The sequence below is a fragment of the Gorilla gorilla genome, chromosome 4, assembly GCF_029281585.2.
Source record: "Gorilla gorilla gorilla isolate KB3781 chromosome 4, NHGRI_mGorGor1-v2.1_pri, whole genome shotgun sequence".
NCBI lineage: Eukaryota > Metazoa > Chordata > Mammalia > Primates > Hominidae > Gorilla > Gorilla gorilla.
In genome coordinates this window covers 55,197,803-55,223,594 of record NC_073228.2, presented here as the reverse complement: position 1 = coordinate 55,223,594, position 25,792 = coordinate 55,197,803, and the positions used below count along the sequence as shown (strand labels likewise).

Sequence of the window (25,792 nt, the reverse complement as noted above, 5' to 3'; positions counted from 1 at the left end):
AGACAATGGAAAAAAGGCATTGAAGTATTTCAGAAATCTTCTAGGCAGCCCCTCCCATTAGAGGCCCAGAGGCCTAGGAAGAAAATATGGTTTTGGGGGCCAGACCAAAGGCCCTGCTGCCCTGCACAGCCTTGGGACACTGCTCCCTGCATACCTGCTGCTCTAGCTTCAGCCCTGGCTCAAAGGGCCCCAGGTACAGCTCAGACCACCACTCTAGAGGGTGCAGTCTGTAAGCTTTGGTGGGTTTCATGTGGTGTTAAGCCTGCAGATGCACAGAATGCAAGAGTGAAGGTTTGGCAGCTTCCACCTAGATTTCAAAGGCTGTATCAGAAAGCCTGGGTGCCCAGGCAGAAGCTTGCTGCAGGGGCAGAGCCCCCACAGAGAACCTCCACTAGGGCAGTGCTGAGGGGAAATGTGGGATTGGAGCCCCCCCCCCCCCCACACACACACAGAGTCCCTACCAGGATACTGCCTAATGGAGCTGTCGGAATGGGCCTGCCACCCTCTAGACCTCAGAATGGTAAAGCCACTAGCAGCTTGCAACCTCAGCATGGAAAAGCCACAGGAACAGAGCTGCCCAAGGCCTTGGGAGCCCACCTGGCACACCAATGTGCCCAGGATGTGGGACATGGAATCAAGGATTATTTTGGAGCTTTAAGATTTAATGCCTGCCCTGTTGGGTTTCAGACTTGCATGGGGTGTTACCCCTTTCTTTTGGCCAATTTATTTCTTTTGGGATGGGAACGTCTACCCAATGCCTGTACCACCATTGTATTTTGGAAGTAAGTATATAGTTTTTTTTATTTTACAAGCTCATAGGTGGAAGGACTTGCTCTTGAGTCTCAGATGAGACTCTGGACTTTGAGTTAATGCTGTAATGAGTTAAGACTTTCAGGGACTAGTGGGAAGGGATGACTGTATTTCTCAATGTGAGAAGGACATGAGATTTGGGAGGCCAGGGGTGGAATGATACGGTTTGGATGTGTGTCCCCCCCAAATCTCATGTTGAAATGTGATTCCCAATGTTGGAGGTGGGGCTCAGTGGGAGGTAATGGATCATGGGGACAGATCGCTCATAAATGGCTTAGCATCATCCCCTTGGTGATGGGTGAGGAATTCATGCTTGAGTTAGTTCACATGAGATCTGGCTGTTTAAAAGAGTCTAGGGCTAGGCATGGTGGCTCACACCTGTAATCCCAGCACTTTGGGAGGCCAAGGCAGGCAGTTCACTCGAGCGCAGGAGTTTGAGACCAGCCTGGGCAACATGGCAAAACCAAAAAAATGCAAAAATTTAGCCTGTCATTGTGGTGTGCGCCTGTAGTCTCAGCTACTCTGGAGGCTGAGGCGGGAGGATTGATTGAGCCCAGGAGGTTAAAGCTGCAGTGAGCTGTGATTGTGCCACTGCACTCCAGCCTGGGTGATAGAACGGGACCCTGTCTCAAAACATAAAAATATAAATAAATAAATAAATAAATAAATAAGAGCCCAGGGCAGGGCCTCCCCCTTCTCCCTGCTGCTCACACTCTCACCACGTGATGCACCTGCCCTGTCTGCACCTTCCGCCATGATTGTAAACCTTCTGAGGCCTTCAGCAGAGGCAGATGCTGGCATCATGCTTCCTGTGCAGCCTGCAGAACCATGAGCCTTTGAACCTCTTTTACCCAGCCTCAGATATTTCTTTATAGCAAAGCAAACAGACATCGCTATAAGCAATAAATCTGAACATGCCAGCAATGAATTTGAAATTCCTGTTGGAATATAAGACCTTAAAACAAAACCAAAAAAGCAGAATTGCCATCAGGTCTCTTTCAGAACTCACTTCTGACCCTCTGCCTTAGGAACAGAGTTTGTACAAACTGTCTTCACCTTGGGTACCTTCTGCTGTCAGGAGGCAGCACCTTTACCCTCATTTTACTTCACTGTGCCTTTCCCATTCCTCCTTCTCTTTCAACTTGTTGGAAGAACATTTCCTGAGTGGAATATGGCAAGTGAACTTATTTTTTACTCTTGTTCCTGACCACAAAGACAACAAGAGTGGCAGCAGTTACCGTAGAATTTTAAAGATGGGTAGTGGAAGGCAAGTATGTGGAGTCAAAGACCAAAGCCTGAAGGTCCAGCACTAGAATTTATCATCTGTGTGACCTTGGGCAGGTCACTCTTCATCTCCGGGTTTTAGTTTATTTCTTTGTACTTAGGAGGTTGCAGTAAAAAGAAAACAATGAGACAATGTTCATGAGAAGTATAAACTGTAACATGCCACGTGAGTATTTTTCATCCTTACTGAGTGTAATAATCATCCTCATCATCGCAGAAATGAGTCTACTGCCAGACTCCTGAAATGTCTGGGGACATGGAGACAATGTCACAGCAGTTCTGGGAGGCCACTCATACAGCTTCAAGGTTGGCTGGCCACTCTGTCCAATGGAGAGGAGACGATGCACCAGCCCATCGTCTCAGGGAGCATCTTAAAGTATTTTGATTAAGAGACCATTTCCTGAATTCAGAGGACTTGTTTCAACAAGCAACCATCAAAGTCAACTTGGGAAAGACAGGAATAATTAATCATGGTCCTGTCTGGGGCTGACCAAGCGGCAGATGGATTGATAAACCTTTCAAAGGGGAAGGTATTCCCAAGGAGGGCCGCTGCGCCTGGCTGCCCCCCTGATTGAGATTTGTGAGCACAGATAAATGTTTTCCCTGCTCACTACAAAGAGTGGGAACTCGCACGGGAGTCGAAGGGCAGGGTAGTGAGGGGTTGTCCTTTCATCTTCTATTGGGTGAGAGAAGAGTGGCAAAGCAGGTCCCACACACCTCTCCCTCTATCCCCAGCTCCAGAGCCCAGCTGCCCTGGTCGTGTGTGTGTTTCAGTGCCCAAGACACCAGTTACTTAATCTACGCAAGCTTGCTGAATCCTCAGAAAAAGCAGATGTTACAACTCTCACTTTGAAGATGAAGAAATGAAGGCTCAGGGAGGTCAAGGTCACCAAGCAAATGGCAGAACCAGGAATAGAACCCACCTGCTCCACTGCACTCTAGGGCTGCAAGGAGATCGGGGCAAAGGAAAGGATAGAGAACCCTGATCCCATGAAGGAACCTCCTGGGAAGCCCATGGCAGTGGATGAAGTGTGATTTGCAGGGCTCAGATGAAAAAAAGACCATCAACAAGACCAAATTCTGAGAGCTTCTGACATGAAGTTCAAGGTTGTCACCTACTTATCTAGTAATCGATAGAGGCCAAACAGTTCCCACACTGCACAGACCCCAGCTACTAAAAGGTCTCATTGTGTTACTCTGGAATCATCACCTGTGTTCAGACATCTTGTCCTGTTTTCTAACTCTCGGTGTCTTCTTGCAGTCCAGCTGTCCAAGCTGCAGCAATGAGCCTCGCCATCAGCTGCCTGTCTACTATTCCATCACCTCTATTCAGAGGTGGGACTTAGTCATCAACTGAAACAGTGACTAAGCCTCTGGATTCCCCACTTTCAGTGCAGCAGGAAGTTGATTCTAAATTTCTTGATAAAACCCCAAGTGGATGCTTACCCCTGGAAAAGCCAGGCTGTCTACTGGGGAGTCCCCATGGGTTGACATAACTGGGTCATTCCCAGAGCTTATGGCATTCTGGGTCCAGGGGAATCAGCCTCAGGACCTCTGACTTCCTACTCACTTTCTCCGCTGACTACTTTGTGGATCCTCAGGGATCCCTCTTGCAAAGCATGAACCTCAGCAGGGGATCTGTCCTCCTGAGCCCTCCTTGGAAATACCTTTTCCATGGACCATTGATCATTCTATTAGGGAACACTCAATCTAAATGCCTAAGCGCTCTATGTCATCCAGTCTCCAGCAACCTATCAAACTTCTGTCCTTGTTTAGTGCTCTTCCTGGGGAATCTGGGTGAGCAATAAGCCCTTTCAGCCTGTGGCCCTTTTTTTTCGCCCTGGGACCTTAAGGATTCCCTTTGCAAACAACAGGGAGCCTCAGAAGGACCTAATTTCTGGCCGAGTCCATGCTTGCCACAACCTCTGCACATCCATGGCCTTAGTCACACCCTGCCCACACCCCAACCCCCACAAATCCTGCTGGCATTACCTGTTTACTTGAAGACATGTTGGTGAGTGTACTGATGCTGCTGGTATCTGTGACCACCATTGCAGATGGAAACCGGGAGGTGTGGGAATACTGGGGGGGTTCCTGCTTGTGTGCGTACACTGGAGAGACAGAGTGAAGACAGAATCAAGGTGCATACACAGGCACAGACACAGGTACAGAGCCCCCATCCCACACCATAGCTCCCATCTCCTCAGGTAGATAAAAGGGCTGGTGGTTATAGTGGGGATTTCTCATATTAGTTATCCATAAGATTCATGTAAATTCCAAGTCACATGACCAACTCCCGAAAGCATGTGGATGCTTGGCTGTGAGGGAGAGACCAGCCTGCTCTCAGAACACAGGGCCTACCAGGGAGGCCTCCGGTACGGAACAGGAGCAAAGGTCACTGGCCGTTGCCTCAGCTTGCCCTTCTCATGCAGGGAGGCAGGTTATTTCCTGGTCCAGGGCACCACGGGCTCTCTCTTCATGGGCGGCCAGGCCTGCTGGGCCTCAGCAGTCCACAGGTCGCTGGTGACCACTCTCTGACTGTCCCACCCAGGCCTCGCCACTGAGGAAGCCTGGCCAGGTGAAGGGATGGGGTAAGTGGGGAGCACATCACCAGGCTCTGGGAGGAAGGGAAGTGGGGCACATGTGGTCTCAGACTCTGCTACAGGCTGTGGCAGATTTTCAGAAGCCACTAAAATGTGATTGGAATGTGAGATGGTGCTCAGAAACCAGCTCCACAGGCCTGAGCGGGGATTGAGCCCTGAAGATAGAAGGCTGGACAAGGCTGTTCTCCCCCAAACCCACAGCTTATCCGACGCAGCTAGGGAAGAAACACAAACCTCTTTCACCATCATTGCCTTCTACGAGTCCCTTTATAAATAATCTTTATAATTTTTTATGCTTACCAAATGCAGTTTACCCCTATGATTATTTCATATTCATAATGACTCTAAATGCATACTATTTCCATTTTATGGATGTAGAGATTGGGCTTAGAGTGGCTAAGTAACTTGCATTAGGCTACATAGCTGGTAAGTATCACAGCCAGGATTTAAATCCAGGTCTGTCTGATCTAAGACTAGTGCTTTATACTGAACACTTCCTTGGGGTTTCTGAAGCAGAGAAGCCATGATTCCTCCCCAAACTCCTGTGTCAGCGGCTATAGCCCGACCTGGCCGGAGGATTGGAAGCCTGGGACTCAGGATGAAAGGCAGAGAAACAGAGGATGGGATTGGATGGGAAATAAGTGGTCGAAAGGTAGGCTTGGGGTAGGTATAGAGATTGGATATGAGAAACAGTCTGTGTGCAGGGATGCAGGGGTGGCAGGGAGGAAGAAACTCTAATGCCCAGGATGGCGTGCCACTGGTATTTTTCACTTGTGTTCATGGTTCTTGATTAGAGATGTTTGGGGTGTATAAATTGGAGGACACGGGACTCTAGAAGATTCTTCTCTTTTAGGGAAGGCAAACAGGATGCAAATTAGATGCCAACTGTGATCATTTGATCATGGCTGCTTGGAAGTTTAGATTGCAAAGGCTAAGTTGAAGTTCACTGGGAAAAGGTGCTGGTGGTTTATGGACGCGATCTTTTCCAGAGGTGTTGGAATGGGAAATTGGCGGTGTGTGTTCCACATGCTGTCTGGCGCCAATTCCCCTTCATCTGTAGGCCTACACTGTCCTCTTCAAACCCTTCCCTGGGAATCTCAGGGGTAGAGAAGAGGACTAGAAAAGGTACAGCAACACTCAAGAGTTATGCTTGAGAAATTGTCTTAGTCGGTTGATCATAGGCAGGGAAAAGTAACCAAGCCAATAAACTTCCGAGAAAGTTCAGACCCAGAGAGGGAAAGTAGTTGGCCACTGAGGGTCCTCAGTGCTCCCTCCCTCCACATGCCCGTGTCCTTACTGTGTGAGTTCTGCAGCTGAGTCACAGCTGCCATGAAGGGCTGCTGGGCCATGTGGCTGCCTGGGCTCTGCTGCATGAGGGGCTGCTGGTGAGGGCTGTGCAGCTGCTGGGAGAACTGGACGGGCTGCAGGGCTGCCAGGCTGCCGGCCACACTGTTGATGACAGGGACACTCTGTGCTTGGGAGGTGTTGAGGCCTGTGGGAGCAAGAGGAAAAGATCAGAGACAGCTCCCGGGATAAGGAGAGGTGGACGGATGCCATCATTTGAGCCCCTGCTCAATGTCCCAGTCACTGGGCTGAGCCTGTTACATAGGCGATTGCATGGGAAGCAAGTGTAAAGAAACGGAGATTTGGAGATATTAATTTACTTGCTCAAGTTCCACAGTGAGTTGTGGGTTGGAGATGAGCATTAAACAGATCTGATTAAAGCCTGAGAGTCTCCCAAAGTCATCCTGTGACCTCCCAAACTTAGCTCTCTTGAGGTTACCAGGGCTTTGCAAAAGCTGGCTCTACTTGCCCACTCCATCCATGCCAGGCTGTGAGAGAGGCTTGCCCTGGTGCCCGCAGGGCAGAGTTAAAGATGTCCACACTGAGGCACAGGTTATTGCCCAGATCGGTCTGTCCAGTAGAGGGCAGGAGTGTGCAGAGACCCAAATTTTGACTAAAAACAACTTCCGTAGTCCCGGGAGTATGAAGTTGGGAGGCCCTTATTTAGTGGACTGTACAAAGACCCCCAGAGAGGTCAGGTGCCAACTCCCTTGACTGTAACAGAGAGGGAAGAAAACACTGGAACTCAGCCAGTCTGCGAGGCGGGCATATCTTATGTGGCAGCATAGGGCTTGTGGCACTAAAAGGACCAGGTTTTAGAAAGAGGAAGTAGTACATTAAAGGTTGACTCTTGGCATTTATAGTGGGTCTTCCCATCTTTCTGTTCTGGGGATGTCAGGGCCTCTGTAACTTGGAACTGTGTAACCTGAGGCCTCTTTAGAACCTGGGCCAGCACTCTGAGGATTGGATCCCCTGGTACCCATGCTCTGTCTCCTCCCTGAGAGCGACATGGAGGAAGACAGCTAAGGTAGGATCGGAGTGGGGACAGGACGATCAGGAGAGAAGACACCTGGACCTGCTTCCTGGGGTCGATTGTGTTCCTGTGTTCTTGCTTTCTGGGAAGTTGGGGGAAGAATGGGATGAAGAAGGAATCCAGAAAAAGGTCTGTTTTAGGCGGATGTGGAAGGGACACCTAGAGAGGCTTTCCTGAAATGGAGACGGTTTCACAAGCAGGTTTGTGGGAAGTCATCAATGGAGATAACACAGAGTCCTCAACAATTGCCTACTCAGAGCTTTAGCTGATACTGTTATCAGAAACCTAAAAGGCGAGACCCCTGAGAAAGGACAGGGGATGAATCCTGCTTCTGGCTCTCCTGGGTGGGGGCTGGGGGTGCCACCCTCTGATCACCCTCAGAACAGCACTGTCTCCAGTTCCCCAGGGGGCTCAGCGTCTCCTCAAGCCAGCATCTCACCAGATCCCCTGATGACCGTGTTTCCCTTTCCTACCTCCTGCTTATGGTCTCAGTCTCCCAGAAAGCTCCATGAATGTGCCGTTTTTGAGAAATCTCTGAGAGCACTGCTGCTGCTCTTTTTGGGAAACTGCTGCCCAAAAAAGCAAATGATCCTGTCTAGAGTGGATGACATTTGAAGGCATAGTTCTGAAACCTGCATGTGCTTCAGAAATCATCTGGGGGAGCTCTTTCACAAATATACATTCCTGGGCCCCACCCAAGACCTAATGAGTCAGAACCTTCAGAGGTGGGGCCCAGGAATCTTATTTTCAATGCAGTCTGTGATCCTGATGTGCCTCAATTCCAGGATTGAGAGCCTCTGATGTCATTCCAGCTCCCTCAGTGGTTAAGTCTTGACCTTTTCATCTGTTTCTGTTTCTGGGCACTGGTTCTTGCTTGGGAAGTATGCTATCCAGTCCAGGGAAGAGAAGAGAAAGAGAATAGGATGAAGAGGTGAGAATGAGTAGAGAATAAGGAATTGGCCCTGCCAAATAATTTGTTACCACCTTCTCCATGGGCTTCCGCAATTCTGAGGCAGGGCCCATGGTACTCAACACATCAGTCAGTTAAATGAGGATGCCTGCAACCAATTTCTCATCCTAACACTCCATAGTGTAGGACCTCTGTGTCTCAGCAGTTTTCTGGTGATTCTCACCATTTCTCATGCTCTGTCTACCCCAAGTGTACACAGGTATGTACACACACAGCCATCCTTCTGAGGTCAGTGTGCACTCTGGTGCAGCCCATCTGAATAGGAGATTAAGGAGCATCGTGAAATGATAGAGAAATATGGGTAGAGGAAATTAGAAAGAACAAAATGGAAAGATACAGACTAGCCCCAGGGAAAATTTTAATTCAGATAGTATATATATATATAACTGTATGGCAGTGAAAGCTTAGAATGGAAAGAAAGAAGTTAAGTGGGACCGTTTGTTTATTATTTTGGTTGCAGAAATAAGTGGAATATCTTCCCCACGGGCCTTTTAATCAAATCTTCTAAATGGCAAACAAGTTGGTTTTAGGTATCTTATCTCATTCCAAACTCTGGTATTAGTATAATTACCATATTCCATATACCAGAGGGCCCAGTCAAAAGGCAGTACATTTAAAATGATCATTTATATTGTGAGTTCTCTAAATGCTTCCCCATTCCCATTTTCCTTCTGCCAAAATCAATGCACTGTGTGTCAATTTCCAAGCAGCTAAGGATAGAGTGAGAGCCACACATATTCAATAAATTTGTGTGCCTCCAGTGGGCTTAGCCCTGTTCTGACCTCAAAGGATGTGTAAGTCATTCTCTTCAGAAGTGAGAATCCAAGTTCCGACCCTAGCTAAAGCTGATTTAGGGAGAGAAGAGGGAAGAAAGAAAAAGGCAGAAACAAAACAAAGAGGTGGCCAACATGAGCCCTAGACACAAGGAAGGTAAGAGGACAATGGAGCAATACAAGGTTGAAAGAAAGATGACCAATGTGTTACCCTTAGATCTCTCCCAAGACATCCAGCAATACATCCAAGGGTCACAAGGATGGTTTTGAGAAACAACGACACCTGAGCTGTCATGGTGAAGCTGAAAATACGCTGAATACTCATCAACATTAAAACTCTCAAAGAGATATCCACAACCACAGTTCCCTTCAGCCTTCTCATGCCTCAAGATGGCCCATGTATGGGAGGGCACAGGCTTGCTGTTGAATATGAGCCTCCTGGAGCTGGAGGGACCTGATCCATCTCCGTGTCTTCAGGCGTGTGATGTGCCAAAGCAAGCTATTTCTCCTTAAAGTTTTCAAAGCTCTCAGATACAATGGCAGTTTCCCTCTGGATCCTCCCTTGGTGTATTTTCACTGCTGGCCAAGGAGATTTCATATACCACACAAAACTCCCCATTTAGAAGGAAACCTGTCATTCTTACTTCATCATCACCAAACAGAAAGAACCTCCTGAAAAATCTACCACCTACTTAGTGATAGGAATGAACTCAAGACAAAGTGTAAGCTACGATGTTATACATATTCATGCTTTAGAGATTTACAAGCATGTTCATATTCACTGTCAGTTGATCACTTCAACAACCTATTTTATAGATGAGGACATTGAATCTCCTGAAGTTTCAATGATTTGACCCAGGATGCACAGCTGCTAAACTGTGACCAGGATCCAAATCCATTCCACAATTTTCTCTTGTTTTAGGCTAAACAATCCAAATATTGGATTTAAGGAGACAGATGAGAAACTAAAGAAGTTAAACCAAATCTACTAGTCGTGGGTGAGTTTGAAGGAGACCTACAGTTATTTTTCACCACATTAATTTGCTTCCCGTTCTTCTTCTCCCTGCCCCCAAGTTTTCCAACGAAGAATAGAACTTACTTTGTGCAATTGCCATGACTCCAGAGAGGGGTGTCATGATGAGGTTTTGAGATTGCTGGGGATTATGGTGGGAGAGGCTGTGGATATTCGTCAAGGTGCTGACTGGGGGCAAACCTCCTCCTGAGACTGAGATCTGATGGAGAGAAAAAAACAAGAGAAACATGGATGGACTTGGACCACAAAGAGCAGTTTCCAACATGATGTGACTTAGCGAGTCCTTGGCATGACTAGTTCTCAAATTCATTCCTTCATTCACTCAATAACAATTATTGGCTGGGCATGGTGCTTCACCCCTGTAATCCCAGCACTTTGGGAGGCCAAGACAGGAGGACTGCCTGAGCTCAGGAGTTCAAGACCAGCCTGGGCAACATGGTGAAATCCCATCTCTACAAAAAAAGAAAAAAACACAATTATGAAGTGTCTACTGTGGGACAGACACTATTCTAGGTGCTGGGGATAGAGCAGTAAGTAAAACAGATAGTGATCCCTGCCCTCATGGTGCATCTATTGTTGACTGTCTGAGTTACCAGCCAGCTTCAGAAATTACTAAGGGTTGGGGGAGATTAGCCATTATAAGGTTTCTCTACTTTTTCCACATCTCCAGTACACATTACAAAATTTTTTTTCTTTTTTGGTCAAGGATCCTATATTGTAATCACCATTATATTTTAATGACAGATTCGTATGAGAAAGCTACTGATTTTGGTGTATTTACTTTGTACATGACCACTTCACTGAATCCTACTAGTGTCTTTTCCTCATTGATTTTTTTCCAAGTATGTAATTGTAATACAAACATCTGATGGTAACAGGGTCTTTTCCTTGCTAGTACTGATACGTCTACATGTCCTATTGTATTGCTTAGAACTTACAGTATTAAACAATAACAGCTGTAATAGATGTGCTTATTTTGCTTCTGATGTTATCAGAAATGTTTCCAATGTTTTCCCATTAACTCTAATTGTAATTATAAGGGCGTGATCAGTTTTAAACACACCTACACTTTTTCCATGATAAATTAGTTTACTACTTATAGTTTCAAAATAATTTTTTTCTATTTTTGAGGTGGAGTCCAGCTCTGTTGCCCAGGCTGGAGTGCAGTGGCATGATCTCTGCTCACTGCAACCTCCGCCTTGTGGGTTCAAGCAATTCTCCTGCCTCAGCCTCCCGAGTGGATGGAACCACAGGCATCTACCACCACGCCTGGCTGATTTTTGTATTTTTAGTAGAGATGGGATTTCACTATGTTGGCCAGGCTGGTCTTGAACTCCTGACCTCAGGTTATGTGTCCACCTCAGCCTCCCAAAGTGCTGGGATTACAGGCGTGAGCCACTGTGCCCAGCCTCAAAATAATTTTTAAAGTTATTATTAAGAAAGGACTGGCCCCTCTTATTCTGAACCCAGGCGTGCTTGAGAGCATCAGGAACCCCGAGAGGTGCTTTAGGGTTAGGATGCACCAGATGTCTGAGTAACTCAACTTTCCTTCTTCCATCTTTCACTTCCCAGAGCTTTTCAGACGATAGCTCTCCCACCAGCACCCAGGTAAGATGCTATCTCCCACCCTGCCCTTCCGGTCAACTCCATAGTGTCCAAGGTTAATTTGAAAAAGAAAGAAAGCAAAAACCAAACAGGTTTGTTTGTGTTTTTAAAATAAGCATCAAGAAATGAGTTAGGGGGTCACATGACCAAGAAGGAATTCTGACCACATCAAACAAGAGAGAACCAGCCTGTTTGCTGGACTTGTTTTTCAAAATACCAGTCATTAAAAAAAAAAAAAAAAAAAAATCCGTAGCCTGCCCTCAGACTGAATCTCTTGGGTAATGTAGTTCCTTTGGAGAAAGTCAACCAAGTGACAGTAATTTCTCTGACATTTCAGCATTTGGTTAATGGTATAAGAGAAGTGTGGAGGCCAATGATAAAAATAATTTAAATGTGTGTGACTTTAGGATTTGTAAAGTGCTTTCACTGATTGTCCTTAATAGATAATGACACAAGTAGGGCAGGCATTATTACTATCAGTCCCTGTATTACAGATTAAGAAACTGATCTTCAGAAGAGTTGAGACTATTTCTATGTCACTTGACTCATAAGTGAAAAAGCCAGAGTTAAAATCCAGTTTTGCTGGAGCTTAAATCTTATCCACTTACTAAGTTTGGGCAACCTTGATCAAGTTACTTCCCATTCTAAAATGCAACTATTATTTTTAAATTTTTTTTTTTTGAGACAGGGTCTTACTCTATCGCCAAGGCTGGAGTGCAGTGGCATGATCACAGCTCACTGCAGCTTCGAACTCCTGGAATTAAGCGATCTTGTCACCTCAACCTCTGGAGTAGCTGGGACAACAGGCATGCACCACCGTGCCCAGCTAATTTTTTTATTTTTTGTAGAGACAGGGTCTTGCTGTGTTACCCAAGCTGGTCTTGAACTCCTGGGCTCAAGCAATTATCTTTCCTCACCTCCCAAAATAGTGGAATTACACGTGTGGGCCACTGTGCCCGGCTACAACCATTACTTTCTACTTGGCTCCTGGACTGATGGAAGCTAGAGCACTGCTAAGGATATCAGTGGTGATCCTTACATGATAATTTGGAGAGCCTGAATTATATTAATGCTGTCATTTATGGTCTCTTCACTATGCTAGGTTCTTTATATACCTATAATCTATAAGGTTGGTATTATTATCCCTATTTCATAGAGAAGGATACTGAAATTTAGAGAAGTTAAGAAGTGTGCCCAAGTGGTAGAATTGGGGTTGAAAGCAGGCTATCTACCGCCACGGCCTGAGCTTTTCACCATTAGGACATACTGCTTGATACTGTGAAAGTATCCAGTATGTGCTTTGCTTTGTTCTTTCTTTCTTTTTTTTTTTTTTTTTAAGGTTCGACATGCACAGACGACAACCCTAAACCTGGCCAGTTTTTTGTCAATGCGTGACATTTGGGCATGGGGGTGGGTAGGGGCAAACAGTACAACAGAGAGTTCAAATGGATTGGCTTTATTTCCAAAACCAGTCCTTGGGGAAAGATTTCAAGGCACGTCCTACTGAAAGTCAGCATGCAGAGATTGTCATTCCTAGAACAGGGCTGACCCAAAGAACAACAGTGCTACAAGCAATCTTCACACCAACCCTATGACGTAGGCATCATTATCTCCCATTTTACAGATGAAGAAACTGAGGTTAAGCAATTTGTCCACACTACTGCTGGTGAATGACCGAGCCAAGACTTGCACATACTGGTTCCCTTCCCTGCATTCCTTTTTAACCATACTCCACTCTTGCCTTGGGGGACCGAGATCCATGATGGACATGTTATTATATTAACAAGAAAACAGACTCTTGAATTTAGGCCTCTGATGATAGTGACACAGCACATGCACTAGGGTGTTGGAGACAAGAGAAAAGCCAGGCCCTGCAAACAAGCCTCCAGGTGTTTGCTAACGCTGAGGTGTGCAGTCTTGGTCAATCATCAATCCAGTAACACACTGCCCAGTTAAAGCACTGCTGAGCAGAACAGGAAGCAAAAAGCGTGTCCACAGGCTGCATTTAGAGCGGCCCTGGCCTGGGTGAGGCAGCTTGCGTCTTAGAAGGAGGAGTGGCAGAGCTCAATAGGAAACCCCAAGGACCTTCAAGCAGTAAGAGCTGAGACCTGGAAGGTTCTTCCACACTGAGAAGTCAAGACCTCTTCCATAAGGCACCCTTCTCCATGGAAGCCTGGGTAATCCTTAACCCTAACTTGTTTGGGACACTCTTGAGAAGTCAGAAAGACTTGTCTGTGCCTCTCACAGGTAACTGACACAAGTGGTTCTTCATATGGAGAAGAATCTTTCTTAAGGGATAGGTGGGAGTAGGAGAAGGGGGCTGCAAAATGCCTCCCCCAGGAATGCCCTTTCATTTTTGTTTGCAGAGACCACGACCAGGGCGAGCAGCTCAGGTCCTCTGAAACCAGAATTGGCCGGGTCCATGCTCCCCTCAGAAACCACACTTTGTTTTTCCTCCAGGGAGCCAGGGACTCGATCACCTGTGACTCACCGTTTCTGTGTTGCCTACACAGCACACACGTCAAGATCTAAAATGGCCTCTGCACCCTGTTGCCCTCACCCATCCTGGCCCCCACTCTGGGAATGTGTGCAGCTCCACCTTCAGCATGAAAGTCAGGAACCTGCGGCTCCTCCCTCCCCTGAAAAACAGAGCATGACCCAAAGAATAGAGCTTTCCATTCTCTACCCTTGCCAGTGTCGTAACGCTCCCGTTCTCCCATAAGCCACTCTCTCCTGCACTTGTGTTGCTACAGGATCAGAACCTAATCCTAATTAGAACCTAGTTTTATTTATTTTATTATTATTATTAATTATTATTTTTTGAGACACCCGACTCTCACTCTGTTGCCCAGGCTGGAGTGCAGTGGTGTGAACTCAGCTCACTGCAACCTCCGCCTCCCAGGCTCAAGTGAGCTCCCCGCCTCAGCCTCCCGAATAGCTGGGATTACAGGTGCATGCCACCATTCCTGGCTAATTTTTGTATTTTTTTTTAATAGAGATGGTGTTTCGCCCTGTTGTCCAGGCTGGTCTCAAACTTTCTGGCCTCAAGTGATCCACCTGCCTCAGTCTCCCCAAGTGCTGGAATTACAGGTATGAGCCACTGCACCTGGCCTAGAATCTAGTTTGATGTAGAAAATTCAAATTCAAATTGTGCATTCTTCACCAAGTGTGCTAAACTTGCATCTGGGTGTGGGGCTGTGGTTACGGATATAGAAAACTTCATTTAATGAGAATGATATTGACATTAACACGACAACAACAACAATACTGCAATTTATTGACTATTTCCTATGGCAAACACTGCAGAGTATTTCTCAAATGTTATCACGCTCATGCCCCCACCAAGTCTATTGTTACCGCCCCCATTTTATAGATGAGGAAGAGATCATAAGTAGTCGAGTAACCTGCTCAGGCTACACAGCTATTAAGAGCTGGAGCTGGGATTTGAACCTGGGCAATTGTAACTTCAAAGTTGGTGTTTCTCCCTCCCTAAGCATCGCCCCACCCCATCTACCATTTGTGCTGTGATCTTCGCTGTCATGGTGTCCCATGTCTTTCACTGTTCCAGTTCAAGAAGCTTCTCCCCATCGCCTCCTATCCACTACATCCTGACTTGCTAATGACTCTTCTTGTCAGTACTGAGGGGATGGTAAGGAGGCAGAGGGGGCTTATGTCAAAGTGAGGTGCTCTCTAAGTTAAAAAATTGGCTTTGGAGGCCTTGGGGGGAGGGATGAATGAACATTTTATCAACACAAATGTCATTGGCAAGCCCCAAAACAAACAGTGTCCCACCGGGCTTGCTCCTTTATGAGGCATTCAATCAATAAAAAGAGAGCAGAACTCTGTCAGATTTATTGGCTGGGTTCAAACCGAACACCTCTTCTACCCGCCAAAGGCTGGGTCACCAGCACTACCTCTCCTTTCCAACTCTGGACAGCCCTCATTTTCCCCTATGGGGCTACAATGGTTCATTGTTTGAGGCAGGCCTTGTGAGAAGTTATGTTTGTTTTGCCTCTTATCTTATCAGCTCCAGAGCGACAATGGCCCAGGTGTACTCACCATTTTACCATCAGGTGAGAGGAGATTGTGGCCTGGGTCCAGGCTGGCTGGGGAGACTTGCTGTAAAACTGACTGGCTGGTCACCATGGCGCTGTTGCCATGGTGACTGATTGTTGAGGAGGAAGTGACCTCATTGTTTCCCTGCTGGCTGTAGCGCACTCCTGCAAAACAACACAAACCCAATAGGGAACATTAGTGCCACCAGGGCCCTGGAACAATGACTCGGCACCTCTTGTTTTGAAGGGTGGGTAATAAGAAAATAAAGTTGCTTTCTCCTCCCCTGTCCACCCACAAGAAATATCGGCTGCTTTTCTCCAGGGTAAATATGGCATGTTCTCTATTTAATTCTAGAATGTAAGCGCCATGAGGGCAGGAAATTTTTATCTCGTTTGTTTTGTTCACTGATGTATCCCCAGTGCCTTGGCACTGAATAGCCACTCGGTAAACTTCTGACGAATAAATGAATGAATGACTGGATGGATTCTGTTTGTTATTGCTTCCGCACAGTTCTTTGAGGATTTGGGGGTTGAGACTAGCCTTCTGTTACTGGCTGGAGTATTTTTTATTCTTTAAAATGCCTTCTAGAAATGTTTCTCTGGCATCTCTCGTGGTGCTGCAAAGTCTAAGTAGACCCACGTGACGAAGAAGAAGCCCTTGTCCAGTGACCCTTGAAAGAGCCGTAGCTTAGGCATCAGTCTCTGTGTACCACCTTTGTGGCCAGGCCCAAGAGGTCAGGGGCACGGACACAGGCAGAGCAGGACAGGGATGAGGCTGCGTCTAGGAGCTAGGCTGTAGAACTCACATTCTTTTGCTGGGGGTCCCATTTGGCTGCCTTCCAGGGCACAGGGAAAGGTGTGTCTGCTGGGAGGTGGGGCAGGCAGCACCACACACAGGCAGATGTGGATGTTTAGTAAACCACTGGAGTTTGCTCTGCAGGGGAAGGGTAGAACCAAACATGTTTACAACCTCACTGCTCTGACCCTCCCTCTTGCTCGGGAACCAAAATGGAGGTCTGAACAGTTCTGGACCTGTTCAGACAGGTCCAGAAAGAAAAGTTCTGGACAGAGATCAGGCAACTGAAGGAAGCTAAAAGAACGCCTGGGTCCAGGTTGCAGATGGAAATCCTGCTTGATGTGCCCATGAAACAGTCAAGGACAAGGTTGGGGGTACATGGGGCATCTCACCCCTAAGCTCAGTGCTTAGAAAGACAGTGTTCTTGTTTTTTGCTTTGGATTTGACAAAAAGGTTTGGAGGACCCTGTCCTGCAGAGACCAAACGCTCTAGGCATGGAATCATCTGGATAAGTGGACCAACCCTTTGGCTGCACGTCTTCCTTTGCCCAGTTTCCCAAGATGAACCATCCCTGCACACTGATTCTGTTGTTGCTCTTTCATCCACCCACCCCCTGCCCTAGCTAGAGCCCCACCTTCCAGAGGAGGCTACAAAGTTCCCCCAGGGGCCAGGCACACTGCCATAATCAGTGTCATAATCTGCCTCTAATTCACTAAGATGAAGCTTACCAAGATGAGACTAGATGAGCCCCAAGCCAGTTTTCCTTGGATCTTCCTAAGGACTTTACCCAAGGCCGATATGACCTAGAGCTTAAGAGGGCTGGGGAAATAAACAAAACAAATGCTAAAGCTGGGTTCTAACCTTCAAGAGCAACTTGTCTGAGTATGTAGTGGCTTGATGCTTGCTCTATGAGTTTTTCTATTGGCCATTTTCCCCATTCTTTGAATCAAGGAGCTGCTAGTGGGGGTGGTGGTGACAGTGGGATGGCGCTGGCATTGGTGTATTGGTTTAAGGCACTACATTTTTTGGGAAGGACAGAAATCATGAAGTTAAAAGGAGGAACAGCGTTCAGCTCCCCAAGTCAACAGCCGGTGCCCAGGCCCCTGTCCTCCTGTGCACCTATTTGCAGCCCCCACGTCTCCTGTTTGCCATCGATGCCATCCCATTGGATTAAATGAGGCCTTCTTTCTTCATATCTGCCACCCAGTTCCCAGCAGGATGCTTCCAACAGTTCAAAGTGTTGTTACATGAAAGAAGAAAGAGATTTGAACCTTATGAGCTCTGAAGGCAGAGCTAGGTTCAATGGAAAACAGGGAGGCAGATTTCAAATAAATAACAGGAAGAATTTTCTATCAAGGAGGGGCAGTGGGAAGACTATGGACTCTGCAGCTAAACCAACTCAGGTTCAAATTCTGATGCTGCTCTTAATAGATCTGTGATCATGGGAAAATTACTTTCCCTCTCTGTGCCTTTGTTTCCTCTAGAAAAATGGAGAGAATGCCTCCTCAACAGGACTCTTTTTGGATTAGAGGTAACATCTATACAGTTTCTTGCAAAATGCCATATAAATGGCAACTATGGGTGGGGATGCTGTGGGGAGGAAGCTGGTATAGGAATGGACCCCAAGATATTTGCCCTAAGCTCCTAGAATTCTAGATGGCTTAGGACAGATTCTAAACACTGAATGGAATCATCTTTCCATAGAGAACAGTTTCCAAAGAATCCTACCCTGGCAGAACCACTGATGCTTTGCCCTGGAAGCAACTTGGGAAAGAGGTCTAGCCGCTGCCCTCCTGCTCTGTTCTTTTGGAGGAACTGGACTTCACCCTGTTTTTCTCCTGCTTTCTCTGACTCCCTAACCAGCTATTTACCTCCCCGAGAGGCTCTGCTCCTGAGAGAGTGGTGATAACGCTGGGAGTCAGGTGTGTTTTCACCTCCCAGCCTGTCCCCATCATCGATTCAGTCTCAAGTCAAACAGTCTCTGGATTTAGCCTATTTAATTTGGCTGACGGAAAAGGGCCAGCCCTCTGATGATCAAATATGGGTCACAAGGAGGCTTCTCCCCTACCAAAGGCTACGCAATTATTTATTTAAAAATAATTAACCAAGGATTTCCGCAGGAAACAAAAGGCTTCTTTACAAGGGAGCATGTCAGGAGAGACTCAAGAGCCATTTGTTAGAATCCAGGCAGCATATTCCAAGGCTGCTGTGGTTTTTACACTTTGTTTTCTCCCCAACAAAACTTTATTATATAAGAAATATAACGGTGGAGCTGCTCTGTCAAAAGACAGATGAGCCTAGACCTTTGAACGTTCCTTTAAAAGCCCCTGGTTAAGTGATAGAGGCCTGGCTGGAAACTGGGGGATCCCTGTTTTAATCTCAGCTCTGCTATCAATTTCTTGGGTGAGCACCAGCTTCCTCATCTATAAGCCAGAGGACGGCCCACTGTGGGGAGGGGGCCATTGTCACAGCAGTGTGATGGGAGCCAGGCACAAGGCTGCTCATCAGCCCCAGATCCACCTGCAGGTGTTCCCACGATGCTCCTCTCACCAAGAATGTGGCAATCACTGGCCCCTGAGAGGGTGGCTGTAATCAGCCAGCCATCTTATGAGGGGGTGGGGTGGGGGCGCATCACAAGGTGTACACCAAAAATAGGTGCTCTTGTTAGAGGAAGGAGAGGCCAGTCCTCCTATATTTCAAAAACTCAGAAGAGCACTTGAAGTGAGAACAAAAATAAGTGCAAAGTGTGTAGGCTCTGGAGCCAGGTGACCTGGGTTTAAATCTTGGCTCTACCCTGTAAGACCTGTGTGATCTTGGGAAGTTACTTAACCTCCCTGAGCTTCAGTTCCTTACTGTTAACAATATCCATCTGTCAGGTGATTGGGAAGAGAACGGAATGAGTTAATGGATGTCCAAATACCCAGACCATGCTGGGCACATAACAGTTGCTGAAAACATGTCAATTCCTCCTACTTTGGCACTGTCTTTGTTTAAAAGACATTTTTAGGAAGGCTGAGGTCATGCCACTTTATTGAGCACCTACCATGTGCCAGGCACTGTGTTAGGAAGCATTAAGAAATGGAATAGCATCTTCCCTTCTTCTTTCACCAATGCAAGTTCTTAAAGTGAACATATGACAAGGGCTCTGGTTTAATATTGATTAACCAAAGATGCCAGGTTAATAGCCACAGAGGACCCATAGGAGAAATGACAGTGGCAGATGGTAGCCATTCACCTTCCACTTACTTCCTAGCTCAAGCCACTCATTGGCCCCATCCCCATTGTTGGCTCTATGAACCACAGCAAGTGTGTCCAGCAGCAAAAGCCATCCAAGGTGGAATTGAGACATCCCTGAGGCCCTGGTGAGTAGATCATCTACTTTCCTCTATTCCTAGGCATCAGCATCATGGGTGTTGGGCTATTCCTGGATACAGACGCAGATCATTCGGTTTCTATCCAATATGACTGGTCAGAAGTGCCAAAGGCATGGCACAGGTGCATGGTTCCAAGAAGCCAGCATCCTTGCTCTGCCTTCCTGTGCCAGCACCGTCTCTAGGGTCCTTTCACACTGCTGCAGCCTGGGGTATCTTTCTAAAACAAAGTCACACCATGCCTCTGCTCTGCTTGGAAACATCTGATGGCTCCTCACTGCTTTCCAGAAAAGCCCCAACACCTGAGACTGGCAGAACTGGGCCTTTGTGATTCGTCTGTTTTATTTGCATTATCTCTCACCACAATCTTAATGCATTTCTCAAATGGCCTGACCATCTCCTGCCTCTGCACCTTTGCTGTTTCCTCTGCCTGGAAAGCATCTCGTGTCACATGTCACCCCCCTGTGAAGCTCTTCTTGATTCATCCTGGGAGATGGCTGCTCCTTCCTTTGTATTTTACATGCACTAGACAGAGACTTACGGCAGGAGTCAGTCACCCTGCATGCACGCTGATGATATGTTTACTTTTCTCTGCCTCTTAAAGAAAGAGATGAGTCTTTACTTGTTGCATCCTTATAGCCTAGCAGACTGCCTGGTACTGTGCATATTTATTGACTGAAGGAATGAAACCCCAGCAGCTTTGAGCACCCATGCCCCAGACAAGGAGCATCACGTCTAGCAGAAGTAGAAAATACAGTCAGTTGTGTATTTATTGTAGTGAAAGTGTAAATCTGTTCCAATTATATTGACATATTGGGGATAATTTGAGTGTAATGTCAATTTCACATCTGGAAAACACTTAGTGAATTCAGAAGCCTGCATCCAGCTGAATGGAACCACATAGGAGAACACTAACAATGCTCCTGCGTGTACATATGCGCACCTCAAACATCCACCAGCCGCCTCGGTCCACTGTGTGCGCTGGTAAGACACATCCGTGCAATATGGAGTCACATCTTTTCCTTCCCATTTCAGATAACCCTTTCTCCACTGCTTCACAGTAACTCACAACCCGCAGCCCTTCTGATGCCCACTTCCCTAGGCAAACTTGCCATATTTACTATTATATAGCATTGATATATTTCTTAACTATTTAACGGGTATAAAACTCTGGTAATCTTTTTATTGGATTCTTATCTTTTAAAAATGTGTTGGCCGGGCACAGTGGCTCACGCCTGTAATCCCAGCACTTTGGGAGGCCGAGGCAGGTGGATCACTTGAGGTCAGGAGTTCGAGACTAGCCTGGCCAACATGGTGAAACCCTGTCTCTACTAAAAATACAAAAATTAGCTGGGTATGGTGGTACGCGCATTAGCTAGGCATAGTGGTGTAATCCCCACTACTCAGGAAGCTAAGGCAGGAGAATTGCTTGAACCTGGGAGGCAGAGGTTGCAGTGAGCTGAGATCGTGCCACTGCACTCCAGCCTGAGTGACCAGAGCAAGACTCCATCTCAAAACAAAAAAAATGTGTCGCTGAGGAAGTTTTCAAGTGTTGTGCTTTTTAAAAAAGTTTATTTCAGAGACAGAGTCTCATTCTGTCACCTAGTCTGGAGTACAGTGGCGTAATCTCGGCTCACGGCAACCTTCGCCTCCCGGGCTCAAGTGATTCTCCTGCCTCAGCCTCCTGAGTAGCTGGAACTACAGGCACCCACCACCATGCTCAGCTAAATTTTTGTATTTTTGGTAGAGACAGAGTTTCACCGTGTTGGCCAGGCTGGTCTCAAACTCCTGACCTCAAGTGATCCGCCCGCCTCAGCCTCCCAAAGTGCTGGGATTGAAGGCATGAGCCACTGCGCCCGGCCTCAAGTGTTGTGTTTTTAATCCTGTTTTTCCCATAAGCCCTGTGGTTCTTATCACATGGCTTAGCAAACTCTGGTGATTTTTAGGCTGCATATGTCAGGTTATATAGACCCTACTGTGCCTGTGTGTTCAAAGACAAACATGACTGCCTTACAGGAGGACCCCAGAGAGGAGCTGCTCAGGGTGCCATTCACCAGAGACTTTGCAGAAACCTGTGCTTCAGCGCCTTAGAGCTACAGCTCATAGAGCCCCTGGCGATTTAATTCAGCTCTAAGAGCTTCAAGAAACAGCTGAGACCCCAATTCCATGATTCCAGAGATCAACTGGGCACCAGCCTCTAGACACTTTAACAATCTCTCTCTCTCTCTCTCTCTCACTCTCTCTCTCTCTCTCTCTCTCTCTGCCATAACTCTCTGATGATTCTGGGTCAGTTAACTTTTGAGCCTTGGCATTTTTGTCTGTGAAAGGGGCACACAGATATTCCTTCTTCACAAGCCAGAATAATGAATGAATAAAATAATGTCAGAGATGCACTGGTTCTGCTGGGTAAACAGAAGAGCAATGTCAACCAAGAAAACAGGACCAGAATTGTTCTTTTAGTAAGAAGAAATGAGGAAAGTGGGGATTCCTGGGCAATGTGGGGCTCAGCTTGCCCACGATGTGGCTTTTGGCACTGAAGCCTGGGGGTTCCTTTCACTGAAGTCTGTGAGCTGCACCCAGAATCTGGTGGGATGCCTTTCACCCTTGACATTTCAGAGCCAACCTCCCATCCCTGATAATGCAGGAATGTTCCTCCGGCTGGTGGACCTCTGCCAGCGTAAGTGAGCGTCCCAGCCACCAACAGAGTAAACATTACTCAACTGGCTGGGGCTCTGTCACACACATTCTTCCCCTGTGTTTCTAACCTCATGCAGAGTGCAGCCCAGCCCTGTTGGGTCTAGAAACTGGGAATTTAAACTCAGGCAGGAGAGAGCATGCGAAGGAGAAAGCTCTTCCAAAAGGTAATAACTATGTTCATTGTTCATAAATTATGAGTAGACACAGCCATCTTTTCTATGAAGCCAAATCATTATGTTGGGGAGATGACAGGGAGAGACTGGGCCAGGCTTGATGGACCCAGTACTGTGTCCTGATAACTCTACCTTCTCCCTAAACACTTTACTTTTCTTAAGGACAGAGGCAGAGAGACAAATGATTCCGTCTGGTGAACTTCTGAGAGGCCCATTTGGAAGAAAAGAATGTGAACAATTCCCTGGCTTGAAATTGAGAACTCCAGAAATGAAAGCTTTCGAATGAGTTAGCATTGCTGCCTCAGTTTCCTTGTTTGTAGCACAGGACTTTTGCTAGTTCTTATTATTTCCTCCTCTGAGAGGATAAAGATTCATGTTTGCAAAGAGTTTAGAAGATTAAAAATCTGCAAATGTGGAAGAAAAAGCTGATGCAAGATGAAAGCAATTTAAATGCTGGGCTGGTTTCAATCCCGGATCCCTTTCTACCTAACATGGCTTAGTTAGGAGCTCAATTCATAAGAGGAGAAATACAGACAGGCCTGCAGGGACAGTAAACATTCTTGACTCAAGGAGTAAAAGTTGAGTGATACTTAAGGGAAGCCCACAAACTGGTTTTCTTATTTAAAAAAAAAATCAAAGCAAATGTAACCAAGAAAAGAAAAAAAAAATCTTTCATCAAAAGCACCTTGGCTGAGAACAGAAGCTAACATGCATGGTGCACTTGAAAAAATTGCACATATGGGGAGGTAGAAGACCAACAGAAACTCTGTGTGTCCTCCCCCACAAGGTCTACCTGGGCCACCACACCTCATCCTTACTAGAGTGGCAGTTTCTGCAGGCAAACATCAGGCAGTTTGCAACGAATACTTCAGCCTGAAGATTGCTGCTGTAGGTAAAAGGAACCAGCCTGGCACTTGATAACTTGGGCAGTCCTCACATCTGAGAGTATGTTACACCCATCTGCTTCTCAATGTGTCACAAGCACCCATTTGACAGAGTGGAAAACTGAGGTTCGGAGAGGACAAGGTTGTTTGCACCGCTCCTTGCTAGGGGGTCTCCCAGCAAGTCCGTGGTATTCCAAAGCTGACCCTTCTCCCTCTTCCTCCTAAGCCCCAAATGGGCTCCAGATATGTAGAGCCTCCCCATCATGACCCACTAATAGCTTGAAATGATTTTGCAGGTTTGTTTACTTGTTCCTTGGCTGCATCCCTCACTGTAATGTAAGCCCCATGAGGGCAGGACCTTGTCTGTATTCTCCATTTTCTTCTTGGCAGAGTCATGCTAAGCATTCAGTAAACATTTATTGAAGGAGTAAATGATGAGTGAATAACCTATGCTTAAACTCTGACTGATGACTCCACATCACTTTCACCTTTAGACTGTTGAGTTGAGTGGTGGTGAAGTGACTGGAGTATGTCCATTTATCCTCTAAATCTCCCAGTTTTTCTTTTCTTTTTTGAGGCAAGCTCTAGCTCTGTCACCCAGGCTGAACTGTGGTGGCGCAATCACAGCTCACTGCAGCCCTGAACTCCTGGGCTCAAGGAATCCTCCCACCTCAGCCCCCCAAAATAGTTGAGACTACAGGCACATGCCACCATGCCTGGCTAATTTATTAATAATATTATTATTATTATTATTATTTTGAAGAGATGGGGGGGGTCTATGTTGCCCAGGGTAGTCTCAAACTCCTGGGCTCAAGTAGTCCTTCTGCTTTGGCCTCCCCTCCCTGTTTTTCCGTGGGCAAGGAGAGGCAAGCATTCTTTTTAAGGAGGAAGAAAGAGGAGTAAGAGAAGAGGAGAGAGAGATTAAAATATCATCAAAATTGAAGAAACAGTATTGATAGACTTGGGCAGTTTCACATTTGAAGAACTGAGTTTGGGGGCCACTGGGTTGATTTGGGGATAAGGAGAAGAGTCAATTAATGGGAATTTACTGTGGCAACATGAATAACTTAAATGCCCCTTTCTCCAAAGAAACTAGGGTAAAACTAAGAAGGGTTAATGGTGGACATCGTTAGGCCTAAAGGCTGTGGGGACACAGAGTGCCCTTCTGCAGTCTGGCTCCCGGGGTCTGGTATTTTCTGAGCAGCTGCCTTTGCAGGCAGACATAATATGGCTGCAACAAAGGCCTCTAGGCTTAGCGGACAAGGAGAATGGTGATGCTCCCAGTGGGTCTGGGCAAAGGGAGAAAGGCTATAAAGCCATCAGCAGACTGAGCCACTGGGTGTCCACACAAAAGTAAGGTCCTATAAACAGACATCTGTATTGTGACTGAAGGGCTAATAAAATTGCCTTAGAAAAGAGAGGTTTTCCACCACAGCCTATTCATAACAAAGACCATACTGGGAGATGATACCCAGGGAGAAGATCCTTTGAGGTCTGGCAAGTGTCAGAGCTGCCTTGTGATAGGGATTTGCCTGGCCAGATCCCAGCCTCTTCATCACTGTCACAGAGGGCATCTCCATCAGTATCATTATCACCATCATCATCACCATCATCATGACAGATAGCTGCCGATCACCGGCAGGCCCAAGGAGGCTCGTCCCAAGCAACACCAGGTGTTGGGCACTGAGATAGGAGCACCAGCCAAGTGCTCAGGGAGCACCACCAGAGACCTGATGGCTGCCCAGAGCAGGGCAGTTTTGTTTCTGTCTGTCCAGATAATTGATTTGCAGTAGTCCAGTCCCTTTTCTAGACCTCATTTTGCTCAATGGAAACACAAGAGGAGACGTTCTTGCTCTTTTCTTGCCCTAGGGATCCTGGTAAGAGATTTTAAAACGAATAAAAGTAGTAGAACATTAAAGTAACTAGTAGAACTAAATTAAATGAGTAGACTAGTTTACTAGTAGAACATTAGGGAGAAACTCATGATACGTTCTTTGAAAACTTTCTGGTAACATTAAATGTTGACATTAATTTGTGAACTGTATACTTAAGCAGTGTTAATAGGGTTGAAGCTGGGTGACATTGTTTCTAGAGAAGAGAAAATATGCCTTTATATATACATATATATAATTATATAGCACATATATGCTATATAAAACAAAACTAATCCTAGGCTCAGTTTAATTCTTAAACTGAATACCAAATTTATAAAACAGGGGGTTTCTGCATATGCTTTGACAGGAAGCCTTCTATAATAGATATCTTTATTTCACAAATATATGGAGTGTCTACCGTGTGCCAGGCACAGGGCTATGGGCTGGAGACACAATGGTGAAGAAAGCTACCTCAGGCTCAGATGTT

The 25,792-nt window shown here is 46.4% G+C and overlaps 1 protein-coding gene across 4 annotated transcripts in view; it reads right to left on the bottom strand.

Moving 5' to 3' along the window:
- The window catches only part of HNF1B (HNF1 homeobox B), a 59,369-nt gene that overhangs the window by 8,165 nt on the left and 25,412 nt on the right, over positions 1 to 25,792 (bottom strand). For 2 of the 4 annotated variants that reach the window (XM_004041863.5, XM_004041864.5), the window contains exons 5-8: positions 15,515 to 15,675; positions 9,917 to 10,049; positions 5,995 to 6,189; positions 4,087 to 4,205 (exon numbers count right to left, since the gene is read on the bottom strand). In XM_004041863.5, coding sequence (XP_004041911.1) covers positions 4,087 to 4,205; positions 5,995 to 6,189; positions 9,917 to 10,049; positions 15,515 to 15,675 — 608 coding nt within the window. The remainder of the gene's footprint in view (positions 1 to 4,086; positions 4,206 to 5,994; positions 6,190 to 9,916; positions 10,050 to 15,514; positions 15,676 to 25,792) is intronic. The other 2 variants (XM_063706502.1, XM_019028568.4) reach the window with 2 other exon arrangements.